The sequence below is a fragment of the Fusarium pseudograminearum genome, chromosome 2 (assembly GCF_000303195.2).
Source record: "Fusarium pseudograminearum CS3096 chromosome 2, whole genome shotgun sequence".
Lineage (NCBI taxonomy): Eukaryota > Fungi > Ascomycota > Sordariomycetes > Hypocreales > Nectriaceae > Fusarium > Fusarium pseudograminearum.
Window position 1 is genome coordinate 4987371 of NC_031952.1, and position 15552 is coordinate 5002922.

At 48.4% G+C, this 15552-nt stretch overlaps 6 protein-coding genes across 6 annotated transcripts, besides 1 other annotated feature; 3 read left to right on the plus strand and 3 right to left on the minus strand.

The window, feature by feature from the left end:
- Positions 1 to 597: 597 nt before the first annotated feature.
- Positions 598 to 2742, plus strand: FPSE_04706 (uncharacterized protein; the record flags this gene model as incomplete). The annotated part of the gene is made up of 6 exons (XM_009257824.1): positions 598 to 619; positions 681 to 711; positions 764 to 1391; positions 1448 to 1761; positions 1810 to 2145; positions 2199 to 2742. 6 exons carry the CDS (start codon positions 598 to 600, stop codon positions 2740 to 2742), a joined length of 1875 nt encoding a protein of 624 aa, XP_009256099.1.
- Positions 2743 to 2933: 191 nt separating this feature from the next.
- FPSE_04707 (uncharacterized protein) lies at positions 2934 to 3863 on the minus strand (the record flags this gene model as incomplete). The annotated part of the gene is made up of 1 exon (XM_009257825.1): positions 2934 to 3863. The coding sequence occupies one exon, from the start codon at positions 3861 to 3863 to the stop codon at positions 2934 to 2936; it is 930 nt and encodes a 309-aa protein (XP_009256100.1).
- Positions 3864 to 4417: 554 nt separating this feature from the next.
- Positions 4418 to 5370, plus strand: FPSE_04708 (uncharacterized protein; the record flags this gene model as incomplete). Its single annotated transcript, XM_009257826.1, has 3 exons — positions 4418 to 4750; positions 4799 to 5056; positions 5116 to 5370. The coding sequence occupies 3 exons, from the start codon at positions 4418 to 4420 to the stop codon at positions 5368 to 5370; spliced, it is 846 nt and encodes a 281-aa protein (XP_009256101.1).
- A 659-nt stretch (positions 5371 to 6029) lies between these two features.
- On the minus strand, positions 6030 to 8049 carry FPSE_04709 (uncharacterized protein; the record flags this gene model as incomplete). The annotated part of the gene is made up of 2 exons (XM_009257827.1): positions 6030 to 7612; positions 7665 to 8049. The coding sequence occupies 2 exons, from the start codon at positions 8047 to 8049 to the stop codon at positions 6030 to 6032; spliced, it is 1968 nt and encodes a 655-aa protein (XP_009256102.1).
- Positions 8050 to 10296: 2247 nt separating this feature from the next.
- On the plus strand, positions 10297 to 11718 carry FPSE_04710 (uncharacterized protein; the record flags this gene model as incomplete). The annotated part of the gene is made up of 7 exons (XM_009257828.1): positions 10297 to 10440; positions 10498 to 10534; positions 10583 to 10815; positions 11027 to 11094; positions 11147 to 11277; positions 11335 to 11523; positions 11696 to 11718. The coding sequence occupies 7 exons, from the start codon at positions 10297 to 10299 to the stop codon at positions 11716 to 11718; spliced, it is 825 nt and encodes a 274-aa protein (XP_009256103.1).
- Positions 11719 to 12125: 407 nt separating this feature from the next.
- FPSE_04711 (uncharacterized protein) lies at positions 12126 to 15552 on the minus strand (the record flags this gene model as incomplete). Its single annotated transcript, XM_009257829.1, has 2 exons — positions 12126 to 12144; positions 12400 to 15552. Coding segments are annotated over 2 exons (3172 nt in total), but the record flags the coding sequence as incomplete, so codon positions are not given.
- Positions 15327 to 15548: a microsatellite.

Here is a 15552-nt window from a genome sequence, read left to right on the forward strand (position 1 = left end):
ATAGGGACGAATGATGGTATGAATGAGAATGATGAGCTATATTATGCCCTACTTTCTATGACTCTCGATACGGCAACCTCCTTTTTTTTTTAACATTGTACGAACCATCAAATTCTCAATATCAAATGTTGATGATCTAAGCTGCCATCTTGTGTTCTGATGATATGTTATGAATATTGCATAACCTTATTGTAAGGATAGCGTAATGGTATCCGACGATTCCTATTGGTCATGTGCATACATCACGCGGGGCCTGGACCGAAACAAAAATATTCTCCCCTAAACATCAAACAACGCGTGCTTCGCTTCAATTCAGAGTCAACAGAGGAAAATTCCACAAACGCTTGAAAGTGCCCAACGATGCGATAGATGTAGCAAACCTTAATATCGCCATCGAGTCATCTTCTTCAAGCCCCCCAGAACACGGAGCAACCAGCTGTGGCCAATGACTGATCCACAAGCGACAAGACCTACAAGAATAGCCATCCAAGTAGGACAAGCACGCCGTCTGCTACCTGCAAACCTGAGACCAGATTTACCTCCCAGACCCGTTCTGGTCAGGCCGAGAATAAATCCCGTACTTTCGGCGTGTGAAATATGCCGGAAGAACAAGGTCAAGGTACGTGAACACGCGTAGAATCTAGGTCTTTAGAATGAAGCTCACTATTGCTTTTGACTAGTGCTCGGGCGAAAGACCGACGTGTTTTCGCTGTAAGCAACGGCATCTTGAGTGTAAATACGTGGCAAAGCCGGGAGAAACCAGATCACAGGCACTTGGTCGATGTTCAAACAACTGCAAAGACCGCGATCCTACCATCTACGAAGAGTTGATGGGCTTGCTCAAAAACTTACCTGAACAAGATGCTCAAGATCTTTTCAAGAGAATCAGGTCTGGAGCAGATGCTGGGTCAGTCCTTCAGCAGGCTAAAGCCGGGGATGTTATGCTTCAGATGGCTGTTGTGCCTGAAACTCGGTATCGATATGAGTTTCCCTACAGATCAGATATGCCCAAAGACTTCCATATCGACAATCCCTACTTTAATTCTCTCATATACGAGACAGCTTCTCTCTACTCGTACGGGAACGGTCCGGAATTGACTACACCAAGCGGTTTTGCCGACCTTGTTTCCCAAGAGCAGCAGAGCATGTACTTGAAACCTTTCCATGCAGCACAAGTCGTCGAACCACTTTTAGACGATGCCAAAATATCCTCTTGGACTAGTGTCAGTAATGACGATGTACTCATGAGGGATCTACTGCGTGTGATGTTCCGCTGTGAGTACCAATTCACTGCAGCCTTCCAGAAGGATTTATTCCTCCAAGATATGGTTGCGGGACGGGAGGACTTTTGCTCTTCCCTTCTCGTCAACGCTGTTCTTGCCTATGCTTGTGTAAGAAGCTTTGCATCTCATACCAAGTATAGTATATTGATTGACATGGTAAACAGGTCTGCTATCCACAAATGTCTAATCGTGTAGAGTATTGGAATCCAAACAACCTACTATATCGCTTCACTGCTGAGGCTAAGCGCTTATGGGAGCTTGAAGCCAAAGTACCCCGAATCACCACCATACAAGCTGGTATAATTTTCACTGTATTCCATAATCTTTGTGGGGTCGATGAGATTGGGAAACCCTACAGGCTACAGGCAGTTTTCCTGGCTCATCAACTTCGCATCTTTGATACTGCGGTGGCAGATCGGTGTGAGAGACTCCAAAGGGGCAGAGAGTACACTGCATGGGCTTTGTACAACTGGGAGACGTAAGTACTTCCTATTGTCCAATTCTTGCCCCTCACTAACGTCTTCAGTCTTTCAGCCTTTTCATTCATGATCGCTCCCGTCATCAAGAAACCCCCAGTCTGGGCCCTACCAGATCCCTTGAAAGATCCATCTTGGTATGGCGAGACATGGGTGAGATACCCACTGAACCATGGCCTTTTGCCCTTGAATATGGGCCAAGTCCTTCGAGAAAGGTGCCAGTTTCGGATCATCATGAACGAGTACAGCAATGCAGCCTACTCAGGGTACAAAATAGATCTTGACCTCGCCTATCATTTTCATGGACGTCTACAAAGTTGGTATCATGAATTACCAGAATCTCTAATACCTAAGAGGATAGTTCTTCCAGGACACCTGCAGCTTCAGTGAGTCCTTCAGACACTAACAAGTTACACGAGAACCAACTAACAGAATGCAGTATATCTTATCATCATCTGATATTGACAATTTTTGAGCCTCTGCTCGACGAGGCCAACACAAGAGGATACCCACCTCCTCACATAGTCAGCAGCGCCAAGAAGAATATCCAAACCCTTGTTAGACTTTATTTTCTCCGACACGGCTTTGAAGCAATGGACCTTTTTATGGTTATACCTCTTGTGATGATTGGCTTTGAGTCCGCGAATCTCATCAACCATGAGACCCCAGCAGATGAGATTGAGTCGTTGCGAGCGATACTTATTCTGGTTGCTCAAGGGCTCTACCATCAACGCCGAAATCATTACCTGGCGCAAGTTCTCTTTCGAGTCATCCGAGGGAAAATGCGTAAGCAGGAGATCGGGCTTCTAGAAAGTTCAATGGCACTTGGGCTAGGCGATGTTGATCGCGATTCGGAATTGGCTGTTGCTGTGCGAAGTGAATGGCCGGTCACCACTGTCAAGAAACAAGAAGAGATCGAGTCGCGTGTGTTGAGTAACCTTGTTAAAAGCTTCGGCGATATGAGCGTTGAAGGAGAGAAATAAGTGAAAGACGGGGAATTAGAAGGATAATGCATGATAATGATAAACGATGCGTGTTTTGGAGGTATAGTCGGGAATGAGAAAGGATAGAATACGGCGACGGTGACAAGCAACGAATCTTGATAGCTAGAATAGCATAGAGCATAAGCATGCGTGTTGAATTTATCCTGATCTTATTGATAATATACAATCGGCTACACTGAGGCCTTGATAACATCTTCCAAAACCTGTTCCTCGAGTCCAAGTTCGTATAACTTGTTTAGTTCACCATCCTTGACCTTGTGCCGGAGGTCCCCTCCACTGCCCTCCTGGAAATGACTCAAGAAAAACTTGATGAATGGAGCATTGCCATCATGTTGCTCATTCTTGGGCTCTAAGTCCTTGAGAGCATCGTGTATGTCCTGATACTCTACACTCCATCCCTCTTCCATCGTCCCCATTGCCCTCTGCACAGCCTCTAAGAGTTCCTGTTGTGTAAAATGAAAGGCAGGTGCATAAACTGCCTTGTTCTTGTACTGTGCCAACGATTCTTCGGGGAGAGTGAGAACTGCTGCTATTGCTTGACCTGTATGAGTAAGGCCAGACGCGCTGACTCTGCCAACGTTGCCATCCCATATAGTGGCTTTCCGGTTATCGACGTCGATTCCCCAGAGGCCACTCTTCAAATTCATGTCGAGGAAGGGACCGACTGTTACTGAGATCCAGCTAGCCACGCCAAGTTCACTTATCAAGTCGCGAACGTTTTTCTTATCCTGCAGAAGCTGGTTTTGTTCAACAAGTCGATGGGCAAAAGGGTCGGGGCCATACTCGGCAGGAAGAATGTATGGAACGCCGACTTTGGCAGCTGCGCGTACAGCGGGCTCTTGGATGCTGATGATATGGGGGAGTGGCGGCATTAGGACCACTACATCCTGGTCTTGAAACGCATCGGCCAGGAACGATTCATCTTGTAGATCCCCTGACTTGACGACTACTTCGGATGGAAACTTGCTGGTAGCTCCAAGGCGTTGAACAGCGGTGATACTATGAACTCCTTGGGCAAGAAGGGCTTTCACTGTAGGAGCTCCTAAATTTCCACTGGCTCCGATGATGACAATTTTGCGTCCCTGTTTCTGAGAAGTCATGTCTCGAAATTATCGATAATACAGTTTTGACTTTAGAACTTCACAACACAGCTTTTATAAAAGAAAAGACCTTGGACCGGAATTTGGAGATCAGATACAGCATCAAGGTTGGCCGATGCGTCATCGATATTGCTCACATTATCCAGGTCAGCCGCTCCAAACGATGGCTTTTTGAAACCACCGGAACATTGTTACCAACTATTAAGAACATACTAAAGCCCTGGTTTGATCCAGTTCTGGTGGGCGGTTATAGGAAATATGGCGTATCCCCTTTACAGATCTCTTGTCGTGTTCAACGACAGAAAATTGGGACTTGATGAAGAACGTTAGTGTGTACTTGCAACTATCTATCAATTAGGCGGATTCTAGTGTAACGTGTTAACTCATCCTAACAAAAGGCATGCCCCGCATTCACCGTGTACTTATGCGGGGTGATTACAACTCAGTCCGTTAAGTCCGAACTGATGATATAAAGGGCAGTCTGAGGATAGTTCACTTTTACATCTTATGAGTTTACTTTAAATCATACGCATACACCATTAGGCCTTGAAAACATGTCACCTACTGATGTCTTCAGCTCAGGCTCGACTGCCTTGATCACGGGAGCCGGATCAGGAATTGGACTTGCCATTGCCAAGACATGCCGAAGCAAGGGTATGCGTGTTCTTCTTGTCGATAATGATGAGGAAGCTCTTGAGAACTTGAACAAGCAGCATTTTGTAGACGATTCCGATGCTCTCACTTCAAAGGTCGACGTCTCATCTCCTTCAGATTGGCAGTCACTGAAGAAGCTCGCGCTGGACAAATTCGGCACCATTGAACTTTTAGTCTTGAACGCAGGCCGAGGTCTAAAGGGCACTTGGGGAGATGATGACTACTTTCGAGATGTGAGTGAACCACGAGATAAGCTACAGAGCCGATGCTAACAACACAAGACCCTCGAAACCAATCTTTTCGGTGTGATTCACGGCATAAACACCTTTCTCCCTATCGTCCAAGAGGCTGCCAAGTCAAAGCCTACAAGTATCGTCATTACAGGCAGCAAGCAAGGCATCACCAACCCTCCTGGAAATGCAGCATACAACGCTTCCAAGGCTGCAGTCAAGACCCTGGCTGAGCACTTGAGTTACGATTTGAAGAACGAAAGCACAACTGTGCACCTACTTGTCCCCGGTTGGACCTTTACCGGACTGGTAAGCAATATAAATAAAGACTCTGTACCCCATGAACATGACCACTTACACTATCACAGGCTGGTGCAAAGATCTTCAAGGAGAAGCCAGATGGGCCTTGGACACCTGAGCAAGTCGCGGAGTATCTCTATGAGAGGATGGACAAGAACGAGTTTTATATCATTTGTCCTGATAACGACGTGACTGAAGAGATGGATAAGAAGCGCATGGCATGGGCGGCAGGCGATGTGGTCCAGCGACGACCACCACTGTCACGATGGCGTGAGGAGTGGAAGCAAGAGGCGGAAGAGACCATGGCAAAGATGGAAATTTAGATATATTATATTTTTTATAGAACTTTGTCTATCTATAGTGGTCGTTGAAGAGATCTAGCTACTGTTTAAATATTCGAGGTTACTAAGAAGAAACCTAGCGTCTGTAGGTGATTCAAGGCAGTAAGAGTTTGCCACTTGGACTTTATATAACAAGAATTGCAAAAACAAACCAGAAGCATACCTAGGTGAGAGAGGTAAAGATACATGGTCGTGGTCGCTAAAAAAAAAAAAAAGAAAACCACATCTCACAAACATCAAAAAGTGAATTGGACAATCATCAGAAACTCTGAGTGATTATACCTTCGATACACCAGGGACTCGAACCCTGAGCCTTAGTCTTAGGAGGACTACGCGCTACCATTGCGCCAGCGCACCGATTGTTATTTAAATAAGCTCAAAATTTGAGTATATGTAGAAAGTGCATTTCACCAACGTGCTTTTAACAACAGAGCTATATGGCAGCATACTTCAAGAACAAGTGATCTATGCAGCATTCTAGTTCCCAGAAGAAATCACTCAAGTTCATTCATAAGAAGACTAGTTGTAAATGTGGATAAATGATGGTGATGTTCTCCACATGACGCTCTAGTTGCCAAGCGTTGCATTAAAAAGACAACCCAAAGTAATTCACACAATAATACCATCCTGCTAATGACAAACTATAATAGACGGATCTTCTTCGTTTCAGCCGATGCAAACTCACTCTGATCCCCACGAATCATAGCAAGGCCGACCCTGTTGTAAGCCGTATCTTCAGAAGTCGAAACTGGTACTAATAGAAGAAACGTTTCTTGGTAGGGGTATGCCAGACTATCGCGAGACTCTGGAGAAACTGAGCGTACAAGTAAGCAAGTAAACAAATCATCCTCCCGCTCATCCTCAAGATCGAACCTTCCTGGGCACCGCCAAGGAACTGGAGTCTCGCTGAAATCAGGCTCTTCATTGCCGACATTCATGAAAGGAGGATTGAAGTTCTTGGTTCTGGGATCTAAACGGAGTCTCATCTGGCGTACTGGCCCCTCGACAATCATGGTGCTGGACACGATGTCTGAAACCATGGGTTCTCCTGCCCAAGTAATACCGGCTTCAATAATCTTGATGTGGTCTCGGATAATGGAAGGATCTTTACCCATAGACCGAGCCCAGAACCTGAAATTGATGGTACCTACACGAGTGAGCCATGACCAAGATGGTACCTGAGAAAGAACCATAGAAGGGTGAACAGTGTCACCACGTCGAATCCATAGCAAGTCATCAACCAGGGTTTCATGCCAGCAACCTAGCAAGTGCGTAAATCCTACTTTGTTGCCGAAATACTGCACCATTCCTGCCAGGGCCCCGAGACGATCTCTTGTGACAGTCAATTTCCTACTCGAGTAATCTGCCATCCACTCAAGCCACAGTTTCTTCATTTCTTCCTCAGTAGCAGCCTCTGGCATGAACCACCACGAGAAACCCTTGAACCTGTCGCCTTCGAAGGTGACTTGCGACTCTGTCTGGTAACTGCAGTGACAGCTCCAATGTATCTCAGGTTGCATGCAGTGTATAACCCGGCGAGACAGTAACTGCTCTTGCAATGTCCAGCCCCTGGTACTCAGGTTTGAGAATTTGGTGCGGCGTCTAATATCTCCTTGATGGAATCGTATCGAGAATTCCCTATTGTTGGGGAAGCGGGCTCCCATTTGATGAACCCCGATATCACGTCCATCCCAAAGATCCAAGTTATTGTCAACAAAACAGCCCTGCATGCTGTCTTGTGCATCTGACGCTGATATAGTGATGGAACTGCCAGCGTACACATCTTTCATGGATGTGGCTTCCCTCTGCCAGTCTTGCAGGTCATCTTGCACAATGCAAAGGCTGTCTATCCATATGTATCTGAGTCCCAGCTCCCAAATTATGTCAATAGCGTCATGGAATGTTTGAGGAAGAGACGTTGCTGGTATGCTCTGAAGTAAAGTGCCAATGTTATCTTTAGTGGTAACAAACGGACGTGACGTTCCCCAGCAGTAGCTCAAGGTGGCATATTCAAGATCACCACACGGTTGCGAAAGCGTATCAATCAGTCGAAGATCGTGCTTCTCTGGTCCTAGCTGGATGAGACGCCTTGGGTGCCCGAGACTAGATGGCTTACATCCAGCATGCTGAGATGAACATTCAGTATACCAAGACTTGATAGTCTTGATTCTATCATCCTTGGTGAGTTCTTTACAATCCCAGATTGGGAGCTGGCTAACATCCGCTGCCCAAATTGTTAGTACTTATAGCAGAAAAAGAACAGGTTCAGCCCATACTGCCAGCACGACAAGTAGTGATTGTCACCTTGAAGCTATCTGCAAAAGAATGCCACGGCACAATGATATCTCCGCCTATAAAGTTGCAAGATACGCCGCTAGGATCAGACACGGCTTTTGTGATCTTAAACTCAAGCTCGAGCGACCCGTAATCTTGTTCTTTGATATCTGGATACCGTTTGTGAAGGGCTGGTAGCGACCAGGAAGCTTCGATGAAGTCGCAAAGGCGACAGTTAACTGCAGATTCTATAAGTTCCTTAACAGTTCTGAAGTGTTGCAGAGGGGCATAGTCGTCGATGGAGCGAAGAGGAAAGTCTTGGCTCCATGCTTCTGGCTCAACCTGGAGCGAAAGAATAATCGCGCAGTGCTCACAGAGTTTCCCCATCGCATATAATATAGGCCACTCTCACTCTGCAACCTTGTTTCCTATGGTTTCAGCGCTGCAAGAGTCAATGCCAGGGGTAATAGATTCTCGTATGTTTTCTTGGTCAAAACACGACAATAGAGTTTGAGGAATGCTACGGTGATAGCCGTGTTGTTCCGCACTACTGAGGTTCAAGGTGGGTAGGTGCGGAATATTTTGTGGCGTTGTCAGCATAAATAATTTACCATAGTTAAGTGGTTCCTCTCCATACTTTAGCTCGGAAGCTAGACGGCTTTGGGTCCTGGGGAGAAGGGTCAATCTTAGCAACTGTCAATAAGTAATTGTGGAATTTTGGTATGACTCCATTGTTCCTATTGTTGATGGAAATTCAGAACGACATATACATGAAGCACTAGTCATAAAAATCGATCAAGATAATTCGCATGTGACATGCAGAGTACCCTTCGCCTGCTATACCCTGGCATATCATTCGAGACATGGTGGCCTTATTAATCTCGGCCTTGGTTTTGGGATTTGGGTCCGTGGGGTGTCTTTTATCTTTCTTTAAAGTCCAGACTTGTCGACGTCGCACATCTTGAGAACGATCTTACCGTCAAGCTGGAGCCACAACGTTTCCGTTCCAAGGATCTTTTTATTTTAAACAAGTGTCATTCGCTGGTCTGAGTGGAAACGATCATCATTATTTGATCTACGAGGAACGTGCTGTCACATCCGGGATCTCATGGCGATGCGAGGTCAGTGAGTAACGATCTGCCGTGTCACTGCTGCGTTCTTAAAATCGGGGAAGGTGGCGATCTGTCTCGACCGTTGCTCATGGCGCTTTGTTCATTTGAGTCTAATTACTTTTGCATTAAACTCGAGAGTACGCATGTGATTACGGGTGTCGCTACGGACAACTAGGCCAAAGTACCAAAAACAACGGCCCCGTTGTGAGGTACAAAGGCACATGGGTTGGTATCTGCTTCATAACAAGAGGCAGTTCAGCGACAGACCTTGGGATTTCTTCAACTTGGCTGTTAAACATGGACACCTGAGATTGAGTTTATGCTCAACAGGCACAGAGGTCAAGACTATAGTGACATGGGTCAAAATTCTATTTGTGCTCGTATTTCGCACCCTGTCTTATTACAGGCAAATGCCGGTCTGTAACCCCTGTTCCTCAATAGAGCTTGCAGCTGAGTGGGCTACATTGTTCCCCCCAGGGATTGCTCGCCTCGCCTACGCTATGAGGATGACAATTAACGACTCCAGAACTTATCTACCTCGTCCAAATGAACGTCGGTGCCAAGTCTTCAGCCTAATGATGCTCGGGATTGATTGGGCGCAACTAGTTCAAACTCTAGCGTACACTCAATCTACCATTCCATCGGGCCTGATTCTTGCCCGTCGCAGTACTTTTCGCGCTATTAATAGTGATGTAATAGATATTAGACCGCTGTTTCTCCACTGGATAGATAGTTTGAAACGAGCTACAGAGCACAGAGAGAAAGTATCGTCCCTACGCAAGGCTCAAATCCCAGCTGTTAATAGAGTTCGAAGCTAGACGCCAGGCCCCATCATCCGTTCAACGCCACTGTCACTTTGTCGAATGACATGCTCTCAAATGGACGGTAAAGCCTGCTAAATGAAACATGGTTGAACCCCTGTCATGATCTAGATCTCCAAGATGGTAGGAAGCTCTGGCCTTCGTCTCTAGGTTCAGCCCTGCTAAACCGCCCTGAAGATTGAACCACCTTTCAATCGCCATTTCTCCTCGGGAGGTCCGGATCTCTATCGAGCCTGAACAGCGCGGAACAAGGTGGCTCTTTAGCACCTCGGTACGGCCTAGCGTCTCCCAAAATCTCCAACATGCGGCGCCGTCTGGCCCAATATCCCAAACAAGGTTGTGATCGTTGGTGGCGCCTTATGTGCCTGGAAGCCTGTATCTGCCAACACTGACAAGCTCAATTAGATGAAACTTGAAACTGCTAACGATACATTGACGTGGCAAATCCGAGAATCATGCGATGCCTAACACTAAAGACTGCATAGACTCCCGACTATACTCGGACTGGCATATTAAAGATACTCATAAGGCTAAAGACAGGGATCTCTCCAAATGCAAACCATCCTGGCTTGTGAGCCGCATTAGATGATCGGCAATATTTCCTCGTCAGGCGTATATCATCCAGGGGTGGTCCCGCTACTCCTGACAATCCATTAATCCTGTTCCGCATTTCTTTCCTTTGTCTTTGTCAACAAACCATAATGTCTTCACTCCAACCTAATCTCTGGGCTGCAGAGTATGTAACCTTTCCGGCTGCCACCATCTTCCTTATTCTGCGACTGGCTAGTCGAAGGATCACTAGGATACACCTTTGGTGGGATGACTACTTTGCGATACTCTGCTATGTACGCAATAGACTATGTTCAGAACAGGTTTCGAGTCACATAACTAACAGTGAATAGGTTACCGCAGTGGCCTGGGCCGTTATGCTCCCAATTTGTATGCTCGATCATTATCACCGTGCTTCAAGATACTGACTTCTTTCAGGGATGCGACATGGCTTTGGCCTACACGCGGAGGATGTTCAAGGGATGACTATCGAAGAAGCAAACTACACTACGAAAAAATATCTCTTCATCATCGAACATCTCTACGCATTCACTCTCTTCTTCGCCAAGATCTCCATTTTGTCCTTTTACTGGCGCATGTTCCGCGTCGCTAATATTCAGATTGCAATCTCGATCCTATTAACTTGCTCCATTCTTTGGATCATTGTGCGCGTAAGTTATCTTGTTGCTACGTAACTTCGGCCCTGGCTCACATAGACCCCAGATCTTTTTAACTACATTCCATTGTTATCCAGTAGAAGCATTCTGGAATCCTCACATTGAACATTTCGTCTGTCCTATCAAAAGTGCAGACTTTTTCTTCGGCACTGTTCTCGCCCACGTCATAATCGATGTCGGTATCTTGATTCTGCCCATTGTACAGATTCAGAAGCTTCAACTTCCTATCCTTCAGAAAATAGCAATTATCTTTTTGTTCTTATTCGGTATCTTGTAAGAGGCTCCTAATCATAGGCTCTTGTTTTCCTACTGACATATTCTGCAGGGTGTGCGTAGCTGGTCTCGCTATCGTTACCGTATCTACCCACTTCAACAACAAGTCACACGACATGACATATCAACTGGCTCCCGTCATAATATGGGCTTCAGTGGAGGTAAACCTGGTGACAATATCCAGTAGGCATCTTCCACATCCATCCACTACCTATGTCAAACCAACTTATCATTGTACAGCTTGTCTTCCGATCATTCGACCAGCCTGCCTATATATGATGACTTGCACGGACCCAACCACAACGTTCGATTCCGGATCCAGCGCGTACCGCCGAAACTATCCCCGAAGCCAAACGAAGCACTCGATACATCTTTCAAAGATACCCAATGCTGAGTCGAGTTCTACACGTGTACTCACACAACTCGTGAGTGAGTCAATAGCATCAATTGAAGAACTCGATCGCCGGGGGACTCATGGACACACGGCTTCTGTGACTCTTTCGAGTCGACCAGTCACCCCAGGACCTGCAGGTGTCGGTGGTATAATGGTCAAGAATGAAACATTTGTACATAAGGAGAATGTAAGATCGTATTGTTAAAGTTATTCAGGGACGTACGATATGAGAGAAATATATTAATCCACATACTATTGACTTTTTAATATTGCTAAAAAATAAAAAAAACTTTCAAAGTAGATCACATTGTTACTAAACAAGCCATGGTCTCTTTGACTTCTACTTTTGATTGCCTCTGTTATGATGTTTTATGTAGATAGCTCTTCGTCGGTGCATATTTGTGTCAGCCGAAAACGTGCGAAATGAAAGTATACAGACATTTTTTATTGACAGACTTTGTAATGAAACAACTAGTAAAACCGTGCTCTCCATACTAAGATGTTAAGATTAAAAAACGGAAAGAAATACTGTGGAACGAGTATAGGCATTGCCCCTCCTAGCGCATATGTTGCGTTGTCAGGCTAGATTGAACAATCAGGTCTTGCTCGATCATGTCTTAAGCAGGTGCCCTATTGTTCAAGGGCGGAGTTTGTATCTAGGAACATGTTGTACAATTAACGGCTAGAGGTAGTTAAGGGAAGTGAATCAATTTTCTCAAGCACATCTGTTTGGAGGAAACAAAAGGCACAATTAGCATCGGGCACAAACAAAGCAATCAATGGAATGGAACAAAGTAGAGGGGCAAACAATTTTTGAAGTACATGAATTACGTTCTATCTGATTCGGGCATTGAAAGTTATCTGATGCGGACATTGAAAGCATAAGTGCTTTCAGTAATTAAGCTATTTACATGATAAAGGCGAGGGCCATGGGGAGAGCGAGCAGCATGCTGCCAACGCTGACAAGAGAGGCTCCGGCAATGACGGGAACCTGAGAAGGAACGGTTCCGTTGTTAGGAACCTTGTAGGTGGGAACAACACCGGGTGCCTCGTAACCGGGAGCAGCAGCATCAGAGCCGCTACCAGTGGCAGCGGGGTAGTCACCAGAGTCGGTGGCAGAGGCCATGACTCTGGTGAGGGTGGTGAAAGCACCAGGCTGCTCGGTAGCAGTGTTCTGAGGGGCCTGGCCGGTGTGGTTGTCGATGATGGTGACAACGGGAACAGCGGGAGGGTGGACAGTGGTAGGAGCAACGAAGGTGCTGGTAACGAACTTGGTGCAGGGAACAATGGTGGTGACGTCCTGGGTGATGGTGACGAGGTCGATGGTGGTCTGCGCAGCAGCAGGGGGAGCGGTAGGAGCAGGAGCATCGCCGTTAGAACCAGAACCGTTGCCACCCTCAACAGGAGTCTTGTCACCAGGGGTAGGGTACTCAGCACCCTTGTCACCGCCGGGGCCCTGGTGAGAAGCGTTGCCGCCCTCCTGGGGAGTGTCGGGAGAGTCAGGGGTCTTGCCAGACTCGTTGGAGTCCTCAGTGGGGGTGTTGGGGACAGCAGTGGCAGTGGCAGGGCAGACAGTGGTGCGCTCAATGACAGTCTGGGTGACGATCTTCTGAGTGTAAGAGGCAGGGCAGTTGATGACAGAGGCAGCACAAGAAGTAATGGTGTAGACGTGAGTCTCACGGATAGTGCTGGTGATCATGCCAGAAGCATCAGGGGCCTCAGTGACATCGGCAGCGGGAGCAGAGGTGACCTCAGCGTCAGAGCCAGAGCCGGTAGTGGCATCACCGGGGGTACCGTTGTCGCCGTTGGGAGCAGTGGTAGCAGCAGGGAGAGAACCAGAACCAGTCTCAGCAGGAACATCACCAGAGGCAGTGGCATCAGCACCGGGGGCAGAAGGAAGCTCGTAGTTGTTACCACCAGTGGCAACAGGGACGCTGCCAGACTGAACAGAGGTGAAGCCACCACCGGGGACAACTTGGGTGAAGGTCTCGGAACCAGAGACAATAGTGGTGAAGGCAGCGCCAGGGACGACCTTGGTCATGGTCTCGGAGTCAGAGACAACAGTAGTGAAGCCAGCACCGGGAACGACCTGAGTGAAGGTCTCAGAGCCAGAGACAACGGTGGTAAAGCCAGGAGTACCGGGAACGACCTTGGTAACACCTTCAGATCCAGAAATGACGGTAGTGAAACCCTCAGAGCCAGAGAAGAAAGAGGTGAAGCTGCCCTCAGAGTCGGAGATGACAGTGGTGAAACCCTCGGAACCAGTGATGACGGAAGTGAAGCCCTCGGAGCCAGACAGGATGGTGGTGAAACCCTCGGAGCCGGAAACAGTGATAGTCTCACCAGGACCGAAGATAGCAGTGACGTCGCCGCCCTTGGTGATGGTCTGGTTGGGAACCTCGCCGCCGGGGCCAACAGGGACCTCTCCAGCGGAGGTAGTGACAGGAGAAGAGCCAGACTCGGTAGCATCAACGGGAGGGCCGCCTTGGGTGGCAGAGTCGGTGGTGTCAGGAATCTCAGCAGCGGAGGTAGCGACAGGGAGAGAACCAGAACCAGTGACATCGCTAGGACCCTCGGGAGAAGCAGAGTCAGTGGAGTCGGGGATCTCGACAGAGCCGGAAGCGTCAGGGACAACAACGGTGCCAGAGAACTCGACAGACTGGGTAACACCAGCGGGGATAGTGACGGAAGCGTCAGAGCCAGCAGTGGTAGCAGTGATCAGACCGGAAGCAGGGATGGTAGGGCCGCCAATGAAGCCACCCTTCTTGAAGTGACCGATGAAGCTACCGCAAGTACCACGGGTCTTCTGGGAGAAGGTGGACTTGATACCCTTGGCAAGACCGACAGACAGGTTGGGGATAAGGTTGAAGAAACCACCAGAGAAGTCCCACTTCTTGTCAACAGCGAGACCGAGGTTGCAGTCGAAAGAGCCAGTGATGTCGATACCAGCAGAGACACCAGCACTGCCACCAATCTTGGCAGAGTAGTCGAGGAGAGAGAACCAGACACCGGCACCGAAGCCAGCATCAGCACCAGCCTTGCCAGAGAGACCAAGGACGGGGATCTCGAGACCACCAGGGATAGCAAGCTCAGAACGGAGTCGGAGACCGATCTGGAGGTCGATACCAGCACCAAGCTCAACGTCAGCACCAACGCCAACGGGGAGAGCCTTGGTGACGAGACCCTCGAGGGAAGCGTTGATAACCTTCTTGGTGAGAAGATCAATGTCGACGTAGGCATCGGCAGGGAACTTGACGTAGACACCAGCAGAGAGATCAATGGCCTTACCACAACCGACGATGAGATCGAGGGCGATGGCAGCCTCGATGGCAGCCTTCAGATCAGCAGAGGCCTCGAGGCCAGGGATAGCAACACCGAGCTTGGGGGCAGCGAAGAGTTCGACGGACTGGTGGACGGCAGCAGAAGCAGAGAGATCGATCTCGATGTAAGCAGAGATGCCACCGAGGCCGACACGAACGTTGGGGGTCTTGAGGAAGTCGGCACCGCAAGCGAAACCGATGTCACCAGTGATCTGGCAGCTGGGGAGGTTAAGACCGAGGTTGACAGCGGGAGTGGTCTCTGTCTCGGGAGAGCAGACACCCTGGAAGAGGACGTGATCCTTCCAGGTATTACCGATGCTGCAAGAAGTTCCAGAGTGCCAGTCAGCACCACCACCGGCAGACCACTCAATGCCACCACCAAGGAGGCCCTTGAGGCCGCCGAGGCCACCAAGTCCGAGTCCAACACCAGCACCGACACCAGCACCAAGGCCAGCGCCGATACCAGCACCAACTCCGAGACCGCCTCCAAGGTGGCCGCCAAGGTGGCCGCCAATCTTACCACCACCACCAATCTTGCCGCCGGCACCACCCTTGACATCGCCTTCGAGATGGCCTCCAAGACCAGCACCAGCACCAGCGCCAACGCCGGCACCAGCACCAATCTTGCCTCCAAGGCCAACGCCAGCACCAAGGTGGCCTCCAGCACCTCCCTTGAGGCCGCCCTTGGCACCACCACCGACATCGACACCAGCGCCGGCATCAACACCAGCACCAGCACCGATC